A 16,580-nucleotide genomic window follows, 5' to 3' on the forward strand; every position below is an offset into this window, starting at 1 on the left:
TCTCCTTGATTGCCCCTCAAGGTACTCCATTTTATCAGTGATAGTCATCATGCCCTCACATACTTTAAATATGTCTGACTGCACCGTGTCACTTCGGTCCTTGTGCTTAGCACTTTCTACTTTAATATCGTCAACGTCTTTCTGTGTAAATTGCAGGCTGGTTTTAATGTCCTGTAGTTCTCGTGTCATTGCGTCCATTCTAGTGTTAGTAGTGTCCACAATGATTTTAACAAAACCTTTAAAATTGTCCTGTTGTTGTTGGAGTAACTCCATATACATTTGCTTTTGCTGGCTCAGCAGCTCTTTGACTTGCGTGAGTGATACATAGTCCTCATCTTGTCTCCCGTCGGTCTTGGATCCTTTTGGAGGCATTATTTCGCTTCTTTTTGCCTGTCGCTTCCTTAAGGCTCCTGCTCAGCAGTTGGAGGCCACTGCGCTGTCTCTCTCTGCTTGCTGTCAGTCCAACGTGTCGTTTTCCACTGGTTGTTTTCTCGGTTAGCTCGGTTAGCTGCCGGACGTTCAATCAATCAATCAAATTTTATTTGTATAGCACATTTCAGCAGCAAGGCATTTACATCATTACAAACACAGAATCACAATGCAATATAGAATCAAGCATTAAGTCAAGTTCCATCAATAAATTTGTAATTGATTACATTTCAAATACAATTCTAAACAGGTGGGTTTTTAGTTGAGATTTTAAAGAAGTCAGTGTTTCAGCTGTTTTACAGTTTTCTGGAAGTTTGTTCCAAATTTGTGGTGCATAGATGCTGAAAGCTGCTTCTCCTCGTTTGGTTCTGGTTCTGGGGATGCAGAGCAGAACCAGAACCAGAAGACCTGAGAGTTCTGGAAGGTTGATACAACAACAGCAGATCTTTAATGTATTGTGGTGCTAAGCCGTTCAGTGATTTGTAAACTAACAACAGTATTTTAAAGTCTATTCTTTGAGCTACAGGGAGCCAGTGGAGGGACTTTAAAACTGGTGTTATGTGCTCTATCTTCCTGGTTTTAGTGAGAACGCCAGCAGCAGCATTCTGGATCAGCTGCAGCTGTTTGATTGATTTGTTGGACAGACCTGTGAAGACGCTGTTGCAATAATCAATACGACTGAAGATGAACGCATCGATGAGTTTCTCTAGATCTGGCTGAGACATTAGTCCTTTAATCCTGGAAATGTTCTTCAGGTGATAGAAGGCCGACTTTGTAACTGTCTTTATGTGGCTCTGGAGGTTCAGGTCAGAGTCCATCACTACTCCCAGGTTTCGGGCCTGATCGCTGGTTTTTAGTTGTAATAACTGAAGCTGTGCGTTGACTCTAGATCTATAACTCTAGATCTATAACTCTAGATCTATAACTCTAGATCGTTCCTCTTTAGGTCCAAAAATAATAACTTCAGTTTTGTTTCTGTTCAACTGGAGAACGTTTTGGCACATCCACACATTTATCTGTTCTAAGCATCTGTTCAGTGATTGGATGGGGTCAAAGGTCACCTGGTGACATCGTAATGTAGAGCTGTGTGTCATCTGCATAGTTATGGTAGCTAATATTATTTCCTGTTATAACCTGAGCTAGTGGGAGCATATAAATATTGAATAAAAGGGGTCCTAGGATTGAACCTTGGGGTACCCCACATGTGACCTTTGACGTCTTTGATGAAAAGTTTCCAAATGAAACAAAGAAAACCCTGTTCTTTATGTAGGATTCAAACCAGTTAAGTACTGGACCGGAGAGTCCGACCCAACTCTCCAGTCGATTCAGTAACATGTCATGGTCAACAGTGTCAAAAGCTGCACTGAGGTCCAACAGAACCAGCACTGTGGTTAACACTGTGGATCATTGAACACTTTTATGAGGGCGGTCTCTGTGCTGTGGTGACATCGGAAACCAGACTGGAAGGAGTCAAAGCGGTTGGTTATAGTTAGGAAGCTATTTAATTGTTTAAACTGCTTTTTCAATAACTTTGCTGATGAATGGCAGGTTGGAGGTCAGAGATCGGCCTGTAATTCTGCATTAGTGATTTGTCCAGATTGTTCTTTTTTATCAGTGGTTTGATTACTGCTGTTTTCAAAGCCTGGGGGAAATGAGTTTACTATTTGGATCAGATCATTAGCAACGACAGGCAGGACTTTCTTAAAGAAATTTGTGGGTAAAACATCCAGACAGCAGGAACTGGAGCTTAGTTGACTTATAATTTCCTCTAAGGTTTTAAAATTAAGTAGTTGAAATTGGGTCATTTTTCCTGTATTTGTTTTGTTTGGGCACAGCATTGGTACTGACTTTATAGTGGATGTACTGATTAATCCTCTGATTTTTTAAATTTTCTCTGAAAAGAAGCTGGAAAACTGGTTGCAGGCGGCAATGCATTGGAATTCAGGCAGTAACATCACAGGAGGGTTTGTGATTCTGTCAACTGTTGCAAATAAAGCTCGAGCATTATTAATGTTTTTGTTTATGACATCTGCAAAGAAAGCCTCTCTTGCATGTTTTAGTGTTAAATGATAGTTACGTAGTCTTTCCTTATATATGTCACAATGAACGTGGAGTTGAGTTTTACGCCATTTTCGTTCTGCCCTACGGCAGAGTTGTCTTGCAGATCTAACTGTTTGTGCATTTCTCCATGGAGATTTCTTTCTACCAGACACAACCTTCATTTTAATGGAATCAATTATATCTGAAACTTTAGACTGAAAATCATTTACCAACTTATCTACATCATTACAGCTTAAGGGTGAGGAAGAAGAGTAGATTTGATTAAAACTTTCTGCTGTGTTTTCAGTGAGAGAACGTTTTGTGATGGTTGCTGTTTGTCCAAGTGGGTTAAAAGATAAAGAACTTTCAAAAATAACAGCGAAGTGATCCGACAGGCGACATCAGTTACAGAGACATTGGAAATATTCACACCCTTACTGATAACCAGGTCCAGTGTGTGTCCTTTAGTGTGTGTTGCTTGTTTGACATGTTGTGTTGGACCAAAAGTCTCTAAAATATTAGCGAGCTTTTTTGCCCCTCTGTCTTGGGGGTTGTCAACATGAATGTTGAAATCACCGACAATTATTAAACAATCATAATCAATACATATAAGAGATAGAAGCTCATTCAAGTCAGTATAGAAATTTTCCACAAAAGTTGGAGTTTTGTATAGAGTTACTGTCAAAGTTCGTTTGCGGCCTTTAACCTCAATTCCAAGATACTCAAAAGAGGTGAAATGACCCAAAGAGATTTTACTACAATGTATGGTATTCTTAAATATTGAAGCCACGCCTCCTCCTTTTTTATGTTTTCTATTCTCACTGAAGAAATTGTAGTTAGGAGGCGCAGATTCAATTAGTACGATCGATTCATTATTATCATTCAACGATGTTTCTGTCAGAAACATAACATCGATATTATGCTCAGTGATGAAATCATTAATTAATAGAGCTTTAGCACAGAGAGATCTGGTATTTAAAAGAGCTAGTTTAAGTGACTTGGAGGCCAAGAAATCTTCAGTCTGGGGTTCCTTTAGGCAGGGGATCAGTCTGATGTTTGAATTAGGTCCCCTATATTTTATGTTTCTGTTTCTTGTAGATTTTCTTGTAGTTATCCAGACAGGTAATGTCCTGTTCTGCAGTGCCGAGGGGCCAGACACATTCTGGAGCAAGAAGGGTGTAAAGATAAAGTCTGGACCCCGGCCTCAGACCTCAGAAACGCAGAGTGATGGATCCTCTGGGAAGTTAGAGTCAGGTGGCTTAAATGAAGTGAGGTCTGCTACGTGAGCGCTAAGGAGAGACGTCCCAAGTACAACCTGTTGATTCATTCCATCTGTAAATTTAAGAAACTCCGGTCCAGAAGACATTTCTTCATGTGTATCTTGTGAATCCTGTGAATGAGTGGGTGAGCAGAGAGGGAGGAAGGGAACCAGTCGCTCCGCCTCCAGTCGATGTATCAGCTGCTTTTGGAACAGTTTGTTCCTGATAAGCCGACGGTTTTTTCCTAGTCAGAAATCCTTGAGCCTGTTCTACAGAAGCGATGATCACGTTGCTGTCCTTGTTGATAAAGTGAAAAAGATTTGCAGAGAGTAGCTTTATCCCATGTTTATTAAAATTGCGTCCGCTTCTTCCAAAAAGGTGAAAGCGCTGCCAATAGATCCAGAGATTATCGATGAAGGTCACTGAGCTGGCAGAGCAGCTTTTAATCAGCCATTTGTTTATCATGTCCAGCCTGGAGTGTTTTTCATCTGATGGAATTGGACCACTGAGAAATAACTTCATTTTTAACGTTCCCATAGTTTTCAGAAGAATATTAAAGTCCTTTTTCAGAATCTCAGCTTTCTGCTTTGCCAGATCGTTGGCTCCAACATGCACTACTAAGGACTCAATATCTGGCTGATCAGCGGTCAGCGAAAGAACTTTACGAGTTAAATCAGATACAGTGTCACCAGGAAAAGAAATCACTCGTTTTCTTGGGATTGCAAACGTGACTGATTCCATTTACTGCCTCATCTCCAACAATAAGCACTTTTGGCATACCTTTCGTTTTCCTGGTAGCCGCTTTGTCTTTAGGGGGTGGATGTGATGGTCTTGCCTCATTGTTGGTGTTTGAAAGCGAGGTTTCACTCAGAGGCTCAGGCTGGAGTACAGAAAATCTGTTTTTCAGTGGGATTCCCACAGAGTCAGAATGTTTTGAGGCCCGGGCTGGTCGCTCTGTCCTTGGGAGCGGGGTCGGTGGAACCGTTTTGGTTGCAGCTGCTTGTTTGTTTTTCTTTGGTGGAGCAGGTGTTGAGGTTGAAGGTGGGTTTCGGCTCAGAGCCGGCCACGCTGATTCGTCCAGGTGAGGGGTTCTCCCTGTCAGTCGCCTCATCGGATCTGCAGTGTGAGACTTTTGCTTCGGCTTGGCACCCAGAGCGTTCCAGGGTGAGCTGCTTGATGCGAGGCGTACAACCTCTCCGTTGATTTGAGGAAGAGTTGTCTGATTTCCACAGTTAGCGTTGATTTCAAAGTTCACCTCCAGCTGTTTGATCTTCATGTCTATAGACTGAAGTCGTTGTATAATACTGCTAATGTCCTTGGGGTCGGCCGGAGACGTTGGCCTCGTCCCGGGTAGCAGCCGCGATGTTAGTAAGCTAGCCGCAGCAAGCTAGCCTTTGTGTTTTCTGCATTCGCTAAAATAGCTTCACAAGTTTCAGGAAGTATGTTAAGCACGCGCTTGTTTGTCCAGAAACACTCACGCTCTCTGCTCGTTTTCCAGGCCGGCGTCGGAGTACTCCAGCCCATCCGGGCGTCCGCTGAGCTGCAAACACGCCGTGTTGATAACAGACGGCATGTGTTGCAGGGAACCAACACTTTGTGCGGTACTTCACTGTTTAAGTTCTGCAAGCTGCCAAAGAACAGATCAGCCTGCTGAGTCATTCAACTGCAATGTCAAGTTCAAGTAGGTCTGAACAAATCAAGGCGTGGGATGTCATTGGCTATAGAAGAAAAAAAAAAAAAAAACAGAATAACTTTACAGACACTAAGATTTTAATAAAAAAATAGATTTTGTTGTTGTTTGAATAATTTCCATAAAATCCTGCGCTCATTTTGTGCTTTTCCAGATCTTTCCAGATTCTATTCCTGCACATGTCCCGGTTTTTTTTTTCTTTTGGGGCCCCCGTGAAATTCCTTCTTAAGTGTCAACCAAATGTTGCAACTGTAAGAACATCTTAACTAACCCTCTGATTCAAAAGATCTTTTACAAAAAAAAGCAACTTCTTAGACTGAAGATTTAAAAAGGAGCGACTGAAGAATCATGCACAATACTGGATCCAAATGGTTCTACATTTGGATCCAAGGTTTATTTATTATGATCTTGTCCCTCATGGTGTCTTTATGTCTCGCGAAACCGTCAAGGTTTTACTTTTTTCATTATTTAAAATATGTAAAAAAAAAATAAAAAAACATTTAAAAAATTAGAAAAATTATGACAGTTTACCGATTTTTGCATGGATTGCATTGTGAACTCATCTATATTCAAAATCCATCACCAAGACGATGAACATTTAATGACCTTTGTATGGAAATGTCAATTCCAACTCTAAATGGATCAAAAACAAACTTATACTTTATTGTTTCTGCAAGTGTTTCCTCCTCTTTACGCTTAGCACGGCTTTCTGTGTGCAAACTCTAAATATACGAGTTTGAATTTAAGGCATTGTTAAAATAAATACAACTAAATACATTTTAAATTCAAATCTTATCTCCCACAGTGATTCTGCATGGCCACTGTACTGCAGTGCAAAAATGTGAAAAATGCGGTGCTGGTCACATTTTACAGATTGACAATGCAGCTGTTTAAATAGTCTGACAAGTTTGATTCATGCCAGCTAAATGTATGTGGTGTGTTAGAAATAAAATAAAAAACCCAAAAGGTACTTTTTAACTTTTTTTAAAATTAATCTAACGTAAAAACGCATTTAGATTTATCTTTTGCCTTTTTAAAGTGCGTAAATTGGTCTTCTAACCCCGGGAGTGACCCGGATGACAGAAATATGCAGATGCTCGCATGTTTTTACTAACGTTTCATAATGTTTTGCATCTGAATTTTCGGCCACGTGCCCACCCAGGCCAGGCCCATTGCGGTAGTTCGGTACCGTAAGCCGGGCCGGCAGTCTGGAAATTTCCACTTCGGTGACAGGATCAGAGCTCCATCACCGATCTAAGAAAAAAAAAAAAAGAAAAAAGATCTCGGCCTACAATTTACATTGAAAGAAAAGACACGCCCCCACAAAAAAACGATCCCACCGATGCCGACGGCCGCCATTGGCCAGCCCGGATGCGTGTCATTCAACGTGACGTCAGAGAGCATAAATAAAACCGGACGAGCCCCCTTCGATAAACTCGAGTTGCGACACTTGAACAGCCGCCAGCACAGATAACCTGTAGGTAATGTCAGCTTGTGGTTGTTTGTGTGACTAAATTAGGGCGTGTTGGATCCGCGGCTGCGTCTCTCGCGCTTCGCCTCATGAATATTCAACAGGCGCCGGACGCCAATAAAAGCCCGGCCTCCTACTGCGCCAACAGCGTCCACCAGCGTAACGTTTCGCCGGGCTTTCATCGGAACTCTTTTTCTCTGTGACTAAAGACACTGAGGATTATTTATTTTATTTATTTACTTATTTTATTTTTTATTTATTTATTTTTGGGGGGGCAGAGAGGATAATAAAAGAAGAAAATGGCACTGAGGGGACCGCTTTCCCATCTTCTCCGAACTCAACTCAGACAAACGTGCCAGCAAAGCAGAGCTCAGTCTGTGGCTGTCCTGGGAGCCCCGTTCTCCAAAGGACAGGTAGAAGAGACTCACCTTTATTATTACTATTAGTCCTCTTTCATTCATTCATTTATTTATGAATCTACTTATTCTACATCCCTCCACCCTCATCCCCTCTTCTGCCTTGCTTACAGAAAAGAGGAGGAGTGGAGCACGGCCCCAAAGCGATCAGAGATGCGGGTCTCATCGAGCGGCTGTCCAGCTTAGGTAGGTGAAAAGCGGGGAAGGACCGGAACGGCGCAGCCGGTGGCGCAGAGTTATTATGCAACGTCGGGTGTCTGAAAACACTGGAGGGTTTTAACTTCTACATCCGGTTTTCTCCGAACTTGTTACATCACCGCGACACGGGATAAATATACACACACCCGCGTGTAGAGGTGAGGCGCCGTTTTTCGTTTTGCTTTGCTCTGATTATTTGTTCTTTTTTTTTTTTTTTAAAAAAACAAACTCTTTCGCCATCGCGGACGTTTTTACACGTTGTGAGGTTTTTCCACTATTTGAAATCCACATGTCAGTGTTAGTCACGCTTTTCCCCCCCCTCACGCTTTTGCAGATGCTCGGAAGGTGACTCATTTCTGAGCTTTCTTTCTTTCTTTCTTTTTGTGTCACTGTAGCTACTGTTTTCAGACTATATGCTTCCACCACCCGTTCATCCGCACCTCAAACTGCGGCTGCGCCCTGGTTACAGAAGCTGCAGGCCGCCGCCGGGTGGAGAAATCAAACCAACACCTCAGTCAGGAAAACAAACAAAACAACAAACAACGCAATTGTCTTGCTGTGCGTCACGACTAATAAAGGAGCAATGACTCAGACATAACAGAGACGGCAAAACGTGACAGTACGCCACACGCTGTGATGAAGTTATAGTCATCCATGGTCCAGATAGCTGCGCGATTGTTGTATATTTCACTGCCTTGCCAAGGTACTCCCACCCATAAAAACATAACCAATAGGGATTTAGATTAACGCAAAGTGGTTCATATTTGTTGCTCTCTTGGAAGGGGGAAAAAACAACAAAGTCTTCATCATTTGTTTTTAGTTAAAATTATAAAAAACAAAAAAAAAACCCCAAAAAATCTAAAAAGTGTGCTGTTTGTATTCATCCTCTCCTTTCAGCCTGACTCCGCTAAATAAAACCCAACTGAGCTAATTTGCAATCAAACGAGTAAACTGAGTTTGACCTGTGGGTCATTTTTAAACACTGATGGTTGGGATGACCAGGGCCGGCCCAAGCCTTTTTGGGGCCCTGAGCAGATTTTATTTCGGGGCCCCTCCGTACCAGCATGGTAAAAAACAGATACTTCATCGTTCCAACGCTAAGCCTGTGACATACCAGCGTTTATTAGCGTCAGTTGTAATTAGCTCGCATCATGTCTTTGTTGCTACGTCTGCTGGGTTTAACCTTAAAGGAATAGTAAACAAGCAAAGATGCTCTAATTAGTTAGCATTTTGAAATGGCGATCGGTGTTCAAGTGCGGCGCGTTTTTAACTATTTGAAAGTAGCATCTGGAGACAATGAACAAGTTAGCGACTTTAATATCTTTTGCTTTCAAAATGTGGAACAGGTGTGTGAAATGTGTCAAACGTACAATCTGCCACAACAAAAATCGAATCAGAGTAATTCTGTTTCATTTGGTCTCTTAAGTACGAAATATTTCATAAATGACGGGTATTCAGCATCTGATTCAGAACAATCTTCGTTATCATGCATTTAAAACCTAAAGATTATGTCCATCAATACGAAATACACCTGGTCAGATTATTACGGGTAGTTTTACAACTGTAATCTTTAGAGAATATAAACACGGTTTATGGATGGAGGGGATTTATGACACTCTCTCTGACTCTTTGAAGTACTGAAACAAATGTGAAATATATTTCTAAAATTGTTTACGATTAAGGCAAAAAAAATGGTACTGGAGTCGTAAAAAAGCCTTTAAGTTTGCTCTTCGTGACATTTTGAGTTAACATGAATTATAGCAACATTTTAATTTCCCTCTGGGAGCAATCGAGTGTATTTGAACGGAACCTGAATAGTCTGTAAACTGTTTCCCTGACGACAGCGGTTACGATGCGGCGCTTTTTGGAAGTGGCACTCGCTGAACTGCCTAAAGTTGGACATGGAAATTCTTTATTCAACACCGGAACTACCTCAACTGCTTTTCCTAAAAGTTGATAGATTTCTATGCAATGCAACCTAAAACATAAACCCTTTGTATTGTGTAATAACAATCTTAAATATGTGCCTAAGGACCTCGGGTCACCGGGTTCACACATCGTCGCCTGGGTTTTCTTTTCATCAAAATGCTAAAAATTCAAGCGCAACAACACTTTGATCTCGTCGAGGCGTGCCAGGAGATGTTTTGTGGCTTCAAAGGGAAATACATTTGTCAGTCATCAGCACAGCAATGACACGGGATCCTGTCTCTTCTGAATATTGAACCCAAAGGTAGTAAGTAATGCGGTTGAACAAGTTTGTGTTGGAGCCAAAACCGAGGTTTGCGTCCAGCTTCAGCCGCCTCAGCGACAGCCGCCTCAGCGACAGCCGCCTCAGCGACAGCCGCCTCAGCTTCAGCCGCCTCAGCTTCAGCCGCCTCAGCTTCAGCCGCCTCAGCGACAGCCGCCTCAGCGACAGCCGCCTCAGCGACAGCCGCCTCAGCTTCAGCCGCCTCAGCTTCAGCCGCCTCAGCGACAGCCGCCTCAGCGACAGCCGCCTCAGCGACAGCCGCCTCAGCGACAGCCGCCTCAGCGACAGCCGCCTCAGCGACAGCCCTAGCTTGCTAGCAAGACGTGCTTCTTAACCCGAAACCGGTTGTTCTCAATGAAGCGTAGATCTTCGCTGGGGTTGTCATGGAAACGGTGTGGGCGCCATCTTGTTTGATTCACTTTAATGCCATTGCGCACGGACACGACAGCGAATTTGGCAAGAAAATGTCGTTGTTTGGCCAGAGTACACGGGAAAAAAATACTGAAAAACTACAAGTGTGACTTAAAAATACATGTAAATAAGTAAAAATCTAGAATAAGTACGCAAATAGATTTAAAGTGCTTATACATATTTCTTTCTAGTTTGGAAGGGCAAGCTCTAAAGCAAAACATGATCTTAGTAAGTAGTTTATTTCCAGCTTAATTGAGTCATTTGGAGAATACTCAACAGTATTTACTGAAACTGATCTAAATAAAAACAGTCGTCACCTGTTCAGCACCTCTGACTGTACGACTATAAATAAAGAAGGGGAACGGGCCGAGTGTCTCTGATGCCAGCGGCTCTGTGAAATTACATAATAGCCTTCATAGCGGTGTTTGCTTTCAATCTAGCAAGGCGTAAAGCAACGGCTGCCAAGTAATCCGACCAGCGTTGCTCCCAGACATCAGATGAAATCAGAAGGGAAAGTTGCATGTGTTGGATATTGACTTTTACAGAGTAAATCCGACGTAGTTTCAAAGCTTGTGAGCAGAGTCGGGTTTTAAACTAGGACTCGTGAAAATAAATGTACCCAATTCGCGCCTCATGTATCTAGGCAGGTATAATTTGCCTGGTAAACTTTCTAATATTTGCTCTAGAGACGTAGGTGTTATGCTGTAAAACAATGTGACTTATTTACTTAGGAAAGGTTCAATCCTACTGATGTGAACATTTCTGTTGTAAAGTGTACTTTAAAATAACGAAACAAATAATAGGTTTGCGGTGCAGTCAACAGGACGATTTGAGCGTACATGCAAAAACTGCTGTCATGATTAGCATGGCTGTCTAATGATATAACTATTATGAGGAATTACGAATGAAAGTCTTTCTTTTCTGTAGACAGTGGCCAGTACACTGTAAAAATGGGCAACGTGAATAGATTTTTCTCAACTTCTTCATCTTAACTCATTGAAGTTTAAGGCAACTGGAGTGAAAATTAGCCTCCCAACGGGCAAAACGGCTGCAGCGTCAGGAATGGAGTCCAGTATCTGCAACTGAACACCAACCCAACTGCATATCATACCATCCCTGAATCTTAAAGCCGTTTGTTCATACAGTGTCTTGTGTATTTGTGCCTTAGCAATCATAGCAAGACTCTTTGAGCAATAAACAGCATGCTGTAAGAGTTCTGAGTTGGTGATTTGAACCGGATTGAGCAGAACCAGCAGATAGACCATCCACACTCTCCTCGGTCTGTCCTGCAAGAGATGCTCGCTGTTGCATCAGGTCAAGGCTATTCCTGTCCCGCCCCACAGGGCTGGCCAGGCCGGTAGCCCTTAGATCAGCAGAGTAATCCGACACCGCTAACAGGGTTTACATTTTCAACCCTGATGGCCTTTAAACATGGCAAATTGTTCACAATCTATCATCCTCCCTGGAGTTCACGGTTTGTTTTTTCCTTCTTCAAGTTCTTAAGTCTGCAGCAACTTTGCACGGTGCGAGGCGCAGTCACTGAAACCCGAGCCCCAGTTCGAATCAGGACAAGTGGAAAGTGCCCCGTCACTAATGTTCCACTGGCAGCCGGTGACTCAACCCTCTCAAGGGCTGAAGGGTCAGGCAAATCCCTGTGAGGAGGCGTCTGAGACACTGACACCTGGTGTTCACACCGTGCAACTGTCCGGATTGCGTTGAACAGTTGAGGGGTGGCAGGTTTTATGCTCTGCAGACAGTGAGCGGTTTCTGATACGGGCGGCGGTCCAGGGCGGTTTCTCTTCTAGGGTGTCGGGAGCCTCGTTGTTTGCGTTTAACCGCCTAGAACGACACGTTTGGTTTTCAGCACAAAATATTTCAGTTTTTAAAACTTTAATTCTTCTAAAACTAAACCACGACAAGGGAAAGTAAAACTATACTTACTAATGGCAATGATGTTGTGATGTAACGTGGGTCATGTGAAATAGCCATTAGCTGGAAGAGGCGTCGCTTCTGATCAGAGTGTTTCACAAACTGTCAAGACATGGTGAAAGTTTTAACAAATATGTGTATATTTTTTTTAAATAAAAGTTGCGTACTGCAGCTTCAGTCCGGCTCGCGATGAAGAATGACGGTACATTTCATTTTCTCAGACTACTCTGTTCATGACTTCGGCGACCTCAGCTTCCACCTCCCGGAGACGGACGAGCCCCACATGAACGTGAAGTCTCCGAGAAGCGTGGGCGGCGCCAACCAGAAGCTCTCCCGCGCAGTGAGCAGAGCCATCGGCGCCGGGCACACTCTGGTCATGTTGGGGGGAGATCACAGGTATTAATCTCCAAAAAAAAAAAGGAGACACAAAAACGACACTTCATGGAGCACAGAATATTCTGCGCGGAGCTCAAACCACAAGCATTTACGACTGCTTCTCACCTTTCCCAGCCTCGCTATTGGCTCAGTGAGCGGCCACGCCCAGCAGTGCCCCGATCTGTGCGTCATCTGGGTCGACGCTCACGCCGATATAAACACGCCCATGACGTCGCCGTCAGGAAACCTCCACGGCCAGCCTGTGGCGTTCATGCTCAAAGAGCTGCAAGACAAGGTGAGAAGGGCGGCGAATGGTCTTATAGGATCATTCATTGTAGATAGAAATAATAATAATAATAATAATTTTTAAAAGTAGTGGCAAATATCCGCTAAGCTTCAAAAGTTGAAGATTTTCTAGAACAAAATAATTAGAAATAGTTTGAAAATGTTGAACATTTTTGACTTTTGAATTTCCAATTTTCAAGTTTTTTTCTCAAAACTTTCTGAGATCAATCTGAAAATTTCTGATCTTTTATCAGCATATGTTAAACTTTTCAAACTCAGAAATTTCCAAGGTTCTTTTCTAGAGAACTTTGGGGATTCATCTCAAAATTTCAGAATTTTTCTCAAACAACTTTTTGACTTTTGGAACTTCTTGCTTTGTCTAGAAAATCTCAGATTCTCCAAACAAATTTTCTAGAAAATTTATCCCCCCCCCTATCTACAACTATCTAAACCCGCAGTCGTAACTTCATGGCAATAAAATACCTCGCAAACGTTTTAAAGTGACATGTTGTCACTAGAATAAGTACGCAAAAGTGACATGTTGTCACTTTAAAACGACAACCTTTACATTTGGTGTTTTATGTGATAAACCAACGCAAAGTACTGTATAATTTTTATTTTTGTACATTTTTCACAAACTCAAATCCAAAATGTGGGAAGTGTCTGTGTTCAGGCAGTCATTGACCCGCCTGCCACAAAGCTGAAAGTTTTGCCCGTACGTCTTTGCTAAGCTAAGATGAACTTTCTGGAATGTGCTTTCATCAAAGCATTTTGTTGCAGCTCTGGCCATAACAGATTTTCTTTCGGTATTATCTTCTTTTATCTGATCTTCAACTCTGAAGAACTTCCTCATTCCTCATCCCTCGGCAGATCCTGCCAACAACATAGCAGTGTTGGGACTTGCAGTGTAATTTTTCTACCACAAACAGCATTTTGTATGTAGGCCAAGTAACATAAGGCACCTGGTGTGGAGTCTACTTATTGAAGAGATTATGTAATGTAAGGGTACCCAAATAAAAATGCCTGAAGACAAACACACACCACAGTTTACAGATTTAAAAAAAATATATATTTCTAACCAAAATCCTGAAAAATTCTGGTTTATTTATTAAATTCTTTTCTTATTTCCTTGTTTAACAGAGTTCTACTTTTGAATTTAATGACATTGTTTCCATCTACACACCCAGATGCCTGATATTCCTGGATTCTCCTGGACTAAACCGTTCCTCTCTTCACGGGATCTGGTGTACGTCGGACTGCGGGACGTTGACCCCGGAGAGCAGTGAGTACCAGAGTACCTGCTTTTACTTAAAATATCTTTGACGTGTCACAGATTTTCCCTTCAAGCAAGCGTTGCAAAAAACTTTATTTGTACGCTTTCGTTTTGTTTCAGCCACATCCTAAAGAACCTGGGCATCCAGTACTTCACCATGAGGGATATTGACAGACTAGGCATCCAGAGGGTCATGGAAGTCGCTCTGGACCATCTTTTGGCAAGGTAGCGAATACTTACTGATCATGATTGATGTGCTGATTGAATTCAAAGACGCCTTGAATTCACCTTTTGTCATTACCTGCAGGAAACAGCGTCCGATCCACTTAAGCTTCGACATCGATGCGTTCGACCCGTCTCTGGCTCCTGCCACAGGAACACCGGTCAACGGCGGATTGACCTACAGAGAGGGGATCTACGTGACAGAGGAGATTCACAACACAGGTACCAGCGTCTGCAACAACAGTCCTATAAAATTATATAGATCCTTGACTTTGGAGTCCAACATGCTCCTGTGTCGATGCATAGGTCTGCTGTCGGCCATCGACCTGGTGGAAGTGAACCCCGTCCTGGGGGCAAACCAGGAAGCGGTGGAGGCCACCGCGTCCTTAGCGGTGGACGTCATCGCGTCGTCTCTGGGCCAGACGAGAGAGGGCGCTCACGCCTCCATCCCTGCGGAGAAAAGCGACACGGAGCAGCTCTGCCTCTGAGAGCTTTGAGAATCGAGAGCTATCTGAACTTTAAGCCATGCCTGACCATTCCATTGTTTTTACTTTCTGCTGTTGTTTAAACTCTGGTGGAAAACAAGGGAATTTCTGGATCCATAAGCGAAAGAACGAAACGAAAGGGCTTTAAATGTCTTCATGTTGGTCATGCTGAGGAAAGCCTTTAACGGGATTTGAAAGGACCTGACGGTTTGATGAAACTGCTGCTTATCTGAAAAGCAATACTAATCCACTTTTGTTTATTTGTATGAAGTGTTTTAAAAGATAAGGAGGTACCTGCCTCAAAGGCATGAAATAGTTTCACTTTCTTTAAAGTCCACAGTCAGGACTCTTGTTTTTCGTGGCTCTGCCAGATAGTTTAAAACTACTGTAGTAACGTCACTTTTTACTTTTGGACCAGCTGTGGTTACTGTATGGAGTTTACATTGGTAGCAGTACATGCACTTTAAATATTTAAAAGATCCTTAAAAACAAAACAAACCTTTAGCATTCACTCAAACACTGGGGGAAAAAGTACATATCATGTATTTTCATTAGACCTGTGGTGGTTTGTTGCTTCTACTTTGAGATCAAGACGTAATGATTATTTACAAAGGGAACTTATTTCGGTCTTCCATGATGAGTGTGAATAAATGTTGGTTTGTATACATCTCCTGCTGTCTCTTTATTTTTAGTTTCATGAAATTGTGGCTCAACTGTCTCCGCGATCAGGCAGATGTTTGACCAAACGTCTAACATTAGAGAAAAGGAGAAACTCAAACCGTACATTGGGTTGTCTGTGTGTTTCGTAATGTTTTGGTGCTGACACAAACGGATACGGTCCCCTTATTTAACTACAGCCGTGTTATGAACGCAAGAAAAAACTGGGGAAGGGTTCATCTGAAATCACTCCGTCAATGTAATTCTTAGACCTATTTGTGCAATAGAAGAACAGATGTTTGAAATGATTTTCTTTTTTGTATTAGCAATAGAAACTCCCAAAACACATTGTACAGAAGGTTCCTGTTCAATCTCAATCTACATTTTTACCCTCCCAGTCTCCGGTTGTCGAAGTTCACAGTCAGTACTTTATTCCTGTAAGGAAGGACAGACGGACAGATTGGTTGCTGATTGGTACGACTGATGATGGACAGACGGTAAAGAAAGCTTGACCAATGGATGGACATATTGACTGATGGATGGACAAACACTTCAGGGAGTGTCTTATTATTTTTTTTGTCTTTCCTTACTTGTTCAAAACTAGAAAATATTTAAATTTCTAGACTCTTGCTTCCAGCAATATCTTTCTTGCCAAATAAACCCGAGTGGGGACGATATTGTTGTCCTTGACAACAGGTTAGGGGTTTGGACTTGTGGGTAAGAAACCCTTAGATTTCTAATGGGATTTTGTTATGCAACAGATTGGATCGCTCTTTGCAATGGAGAGGACTGAGTGTGTGACTGATTACATAAACGTGTGTGTGGACAACAACATCCCCACCAGGACAGCGAGACGCATCCATAATAACAAACCCTGGATCACCAGTGAACTAAAGAAACTGTTAACGAAATAAAAGCCTTCAAGGAGCAAGACAGTGAGCTATTGAGGAGCAGCTTAATGTCAAGATTAGAGTCAGCAAGGAGATGTATAGGAGGAAGATAGAAAATAAACTGCAATGGAACAATATCAGAGATGTGTGGTCAGGGAGGAAGAAGATCACAGGCTTCAAGCAAAAGGAGGATCGGATAGATGGAAGTATGAACTAAATCTGTTGAACTAAATTCAACAGATTTAGTTCAGAAAAAAGCTCCTGAAAGTCCAAAGAGACACAGATGGAGGACTCAACATGTG

At 42.3% G+C, this 16,580-nt stretch overlaps 1 protein-coding gene across 1 annotated transcript; it reads left to right on the forward strand.

Annotated features, from left to right (window-relative positions):
- The first annotated feature begins 6,846 nt into the window (after positions 1-6,846).
- On the forward strand, positions 6,847-15,398 carry arg2 (arginase 2). The gene is made up of 8 exons (XM_028000823.1): positions 6,847-7,302; positions 7,419-7,491; positions 12,313-12,487; positions 12,602-12,761; positions 13,939-14,033; positions 14,145-14,249; positions 14,332-14,468; positions 14,553-15,398. The coding sequence occupies exons 1-8, from the start codon at positions 7,189-7,191 to the stop codon at positions 14,732-14,734; spliced, it is 1,041 nt and encodes a 346-aa protein (XP_027856624.1). The 5' UTR covers positions 6,847-7,188; the 3' UTR covers positions 14,735-15,398.
- Positions 15,399-16,580: the final 1,182 nt, after the last annotated feature.

This window comes from Xiphophorus couchianus, chromosome 19 (genome assembly GCF_001444195.1).
Source record: "Xiphophorus couchianus chromosome 19, X_couchianus-1.0, whole genome shotgun sequence".
In the NCBI taxonomy this organism is placed as follows: domain Eukaryota; kingdom Metazoa; phylum Chordata; class Actinopteri; order Cyprinodontiformes; family Poeciliidae; genus Xiphophorus; species Xiphophorus couchianus.

Coding starts and splice junctions, on each gene's coding strand:
- arg2 (XM_028000823.1), top strand. CDS start 7,189: ATGGCACTGAGGGGACCGCTTTCCCATCTTCTCCGAACTCAACTCAGA. Junction 12,488..12,601: donor ATGTTGGGGGGAGATCACAG/GTATTAATCTCC, acceptor CACCTTTCCCAG/CCTCGCTATTGGCTCAGTGA. Junction 14,469..14,552: donor AGAGGAGATTCACAACACAG/GTACCAGCGTCT, acceptor GTCGATGCATAG/GTCTGCTGTCGGCCATCGAC.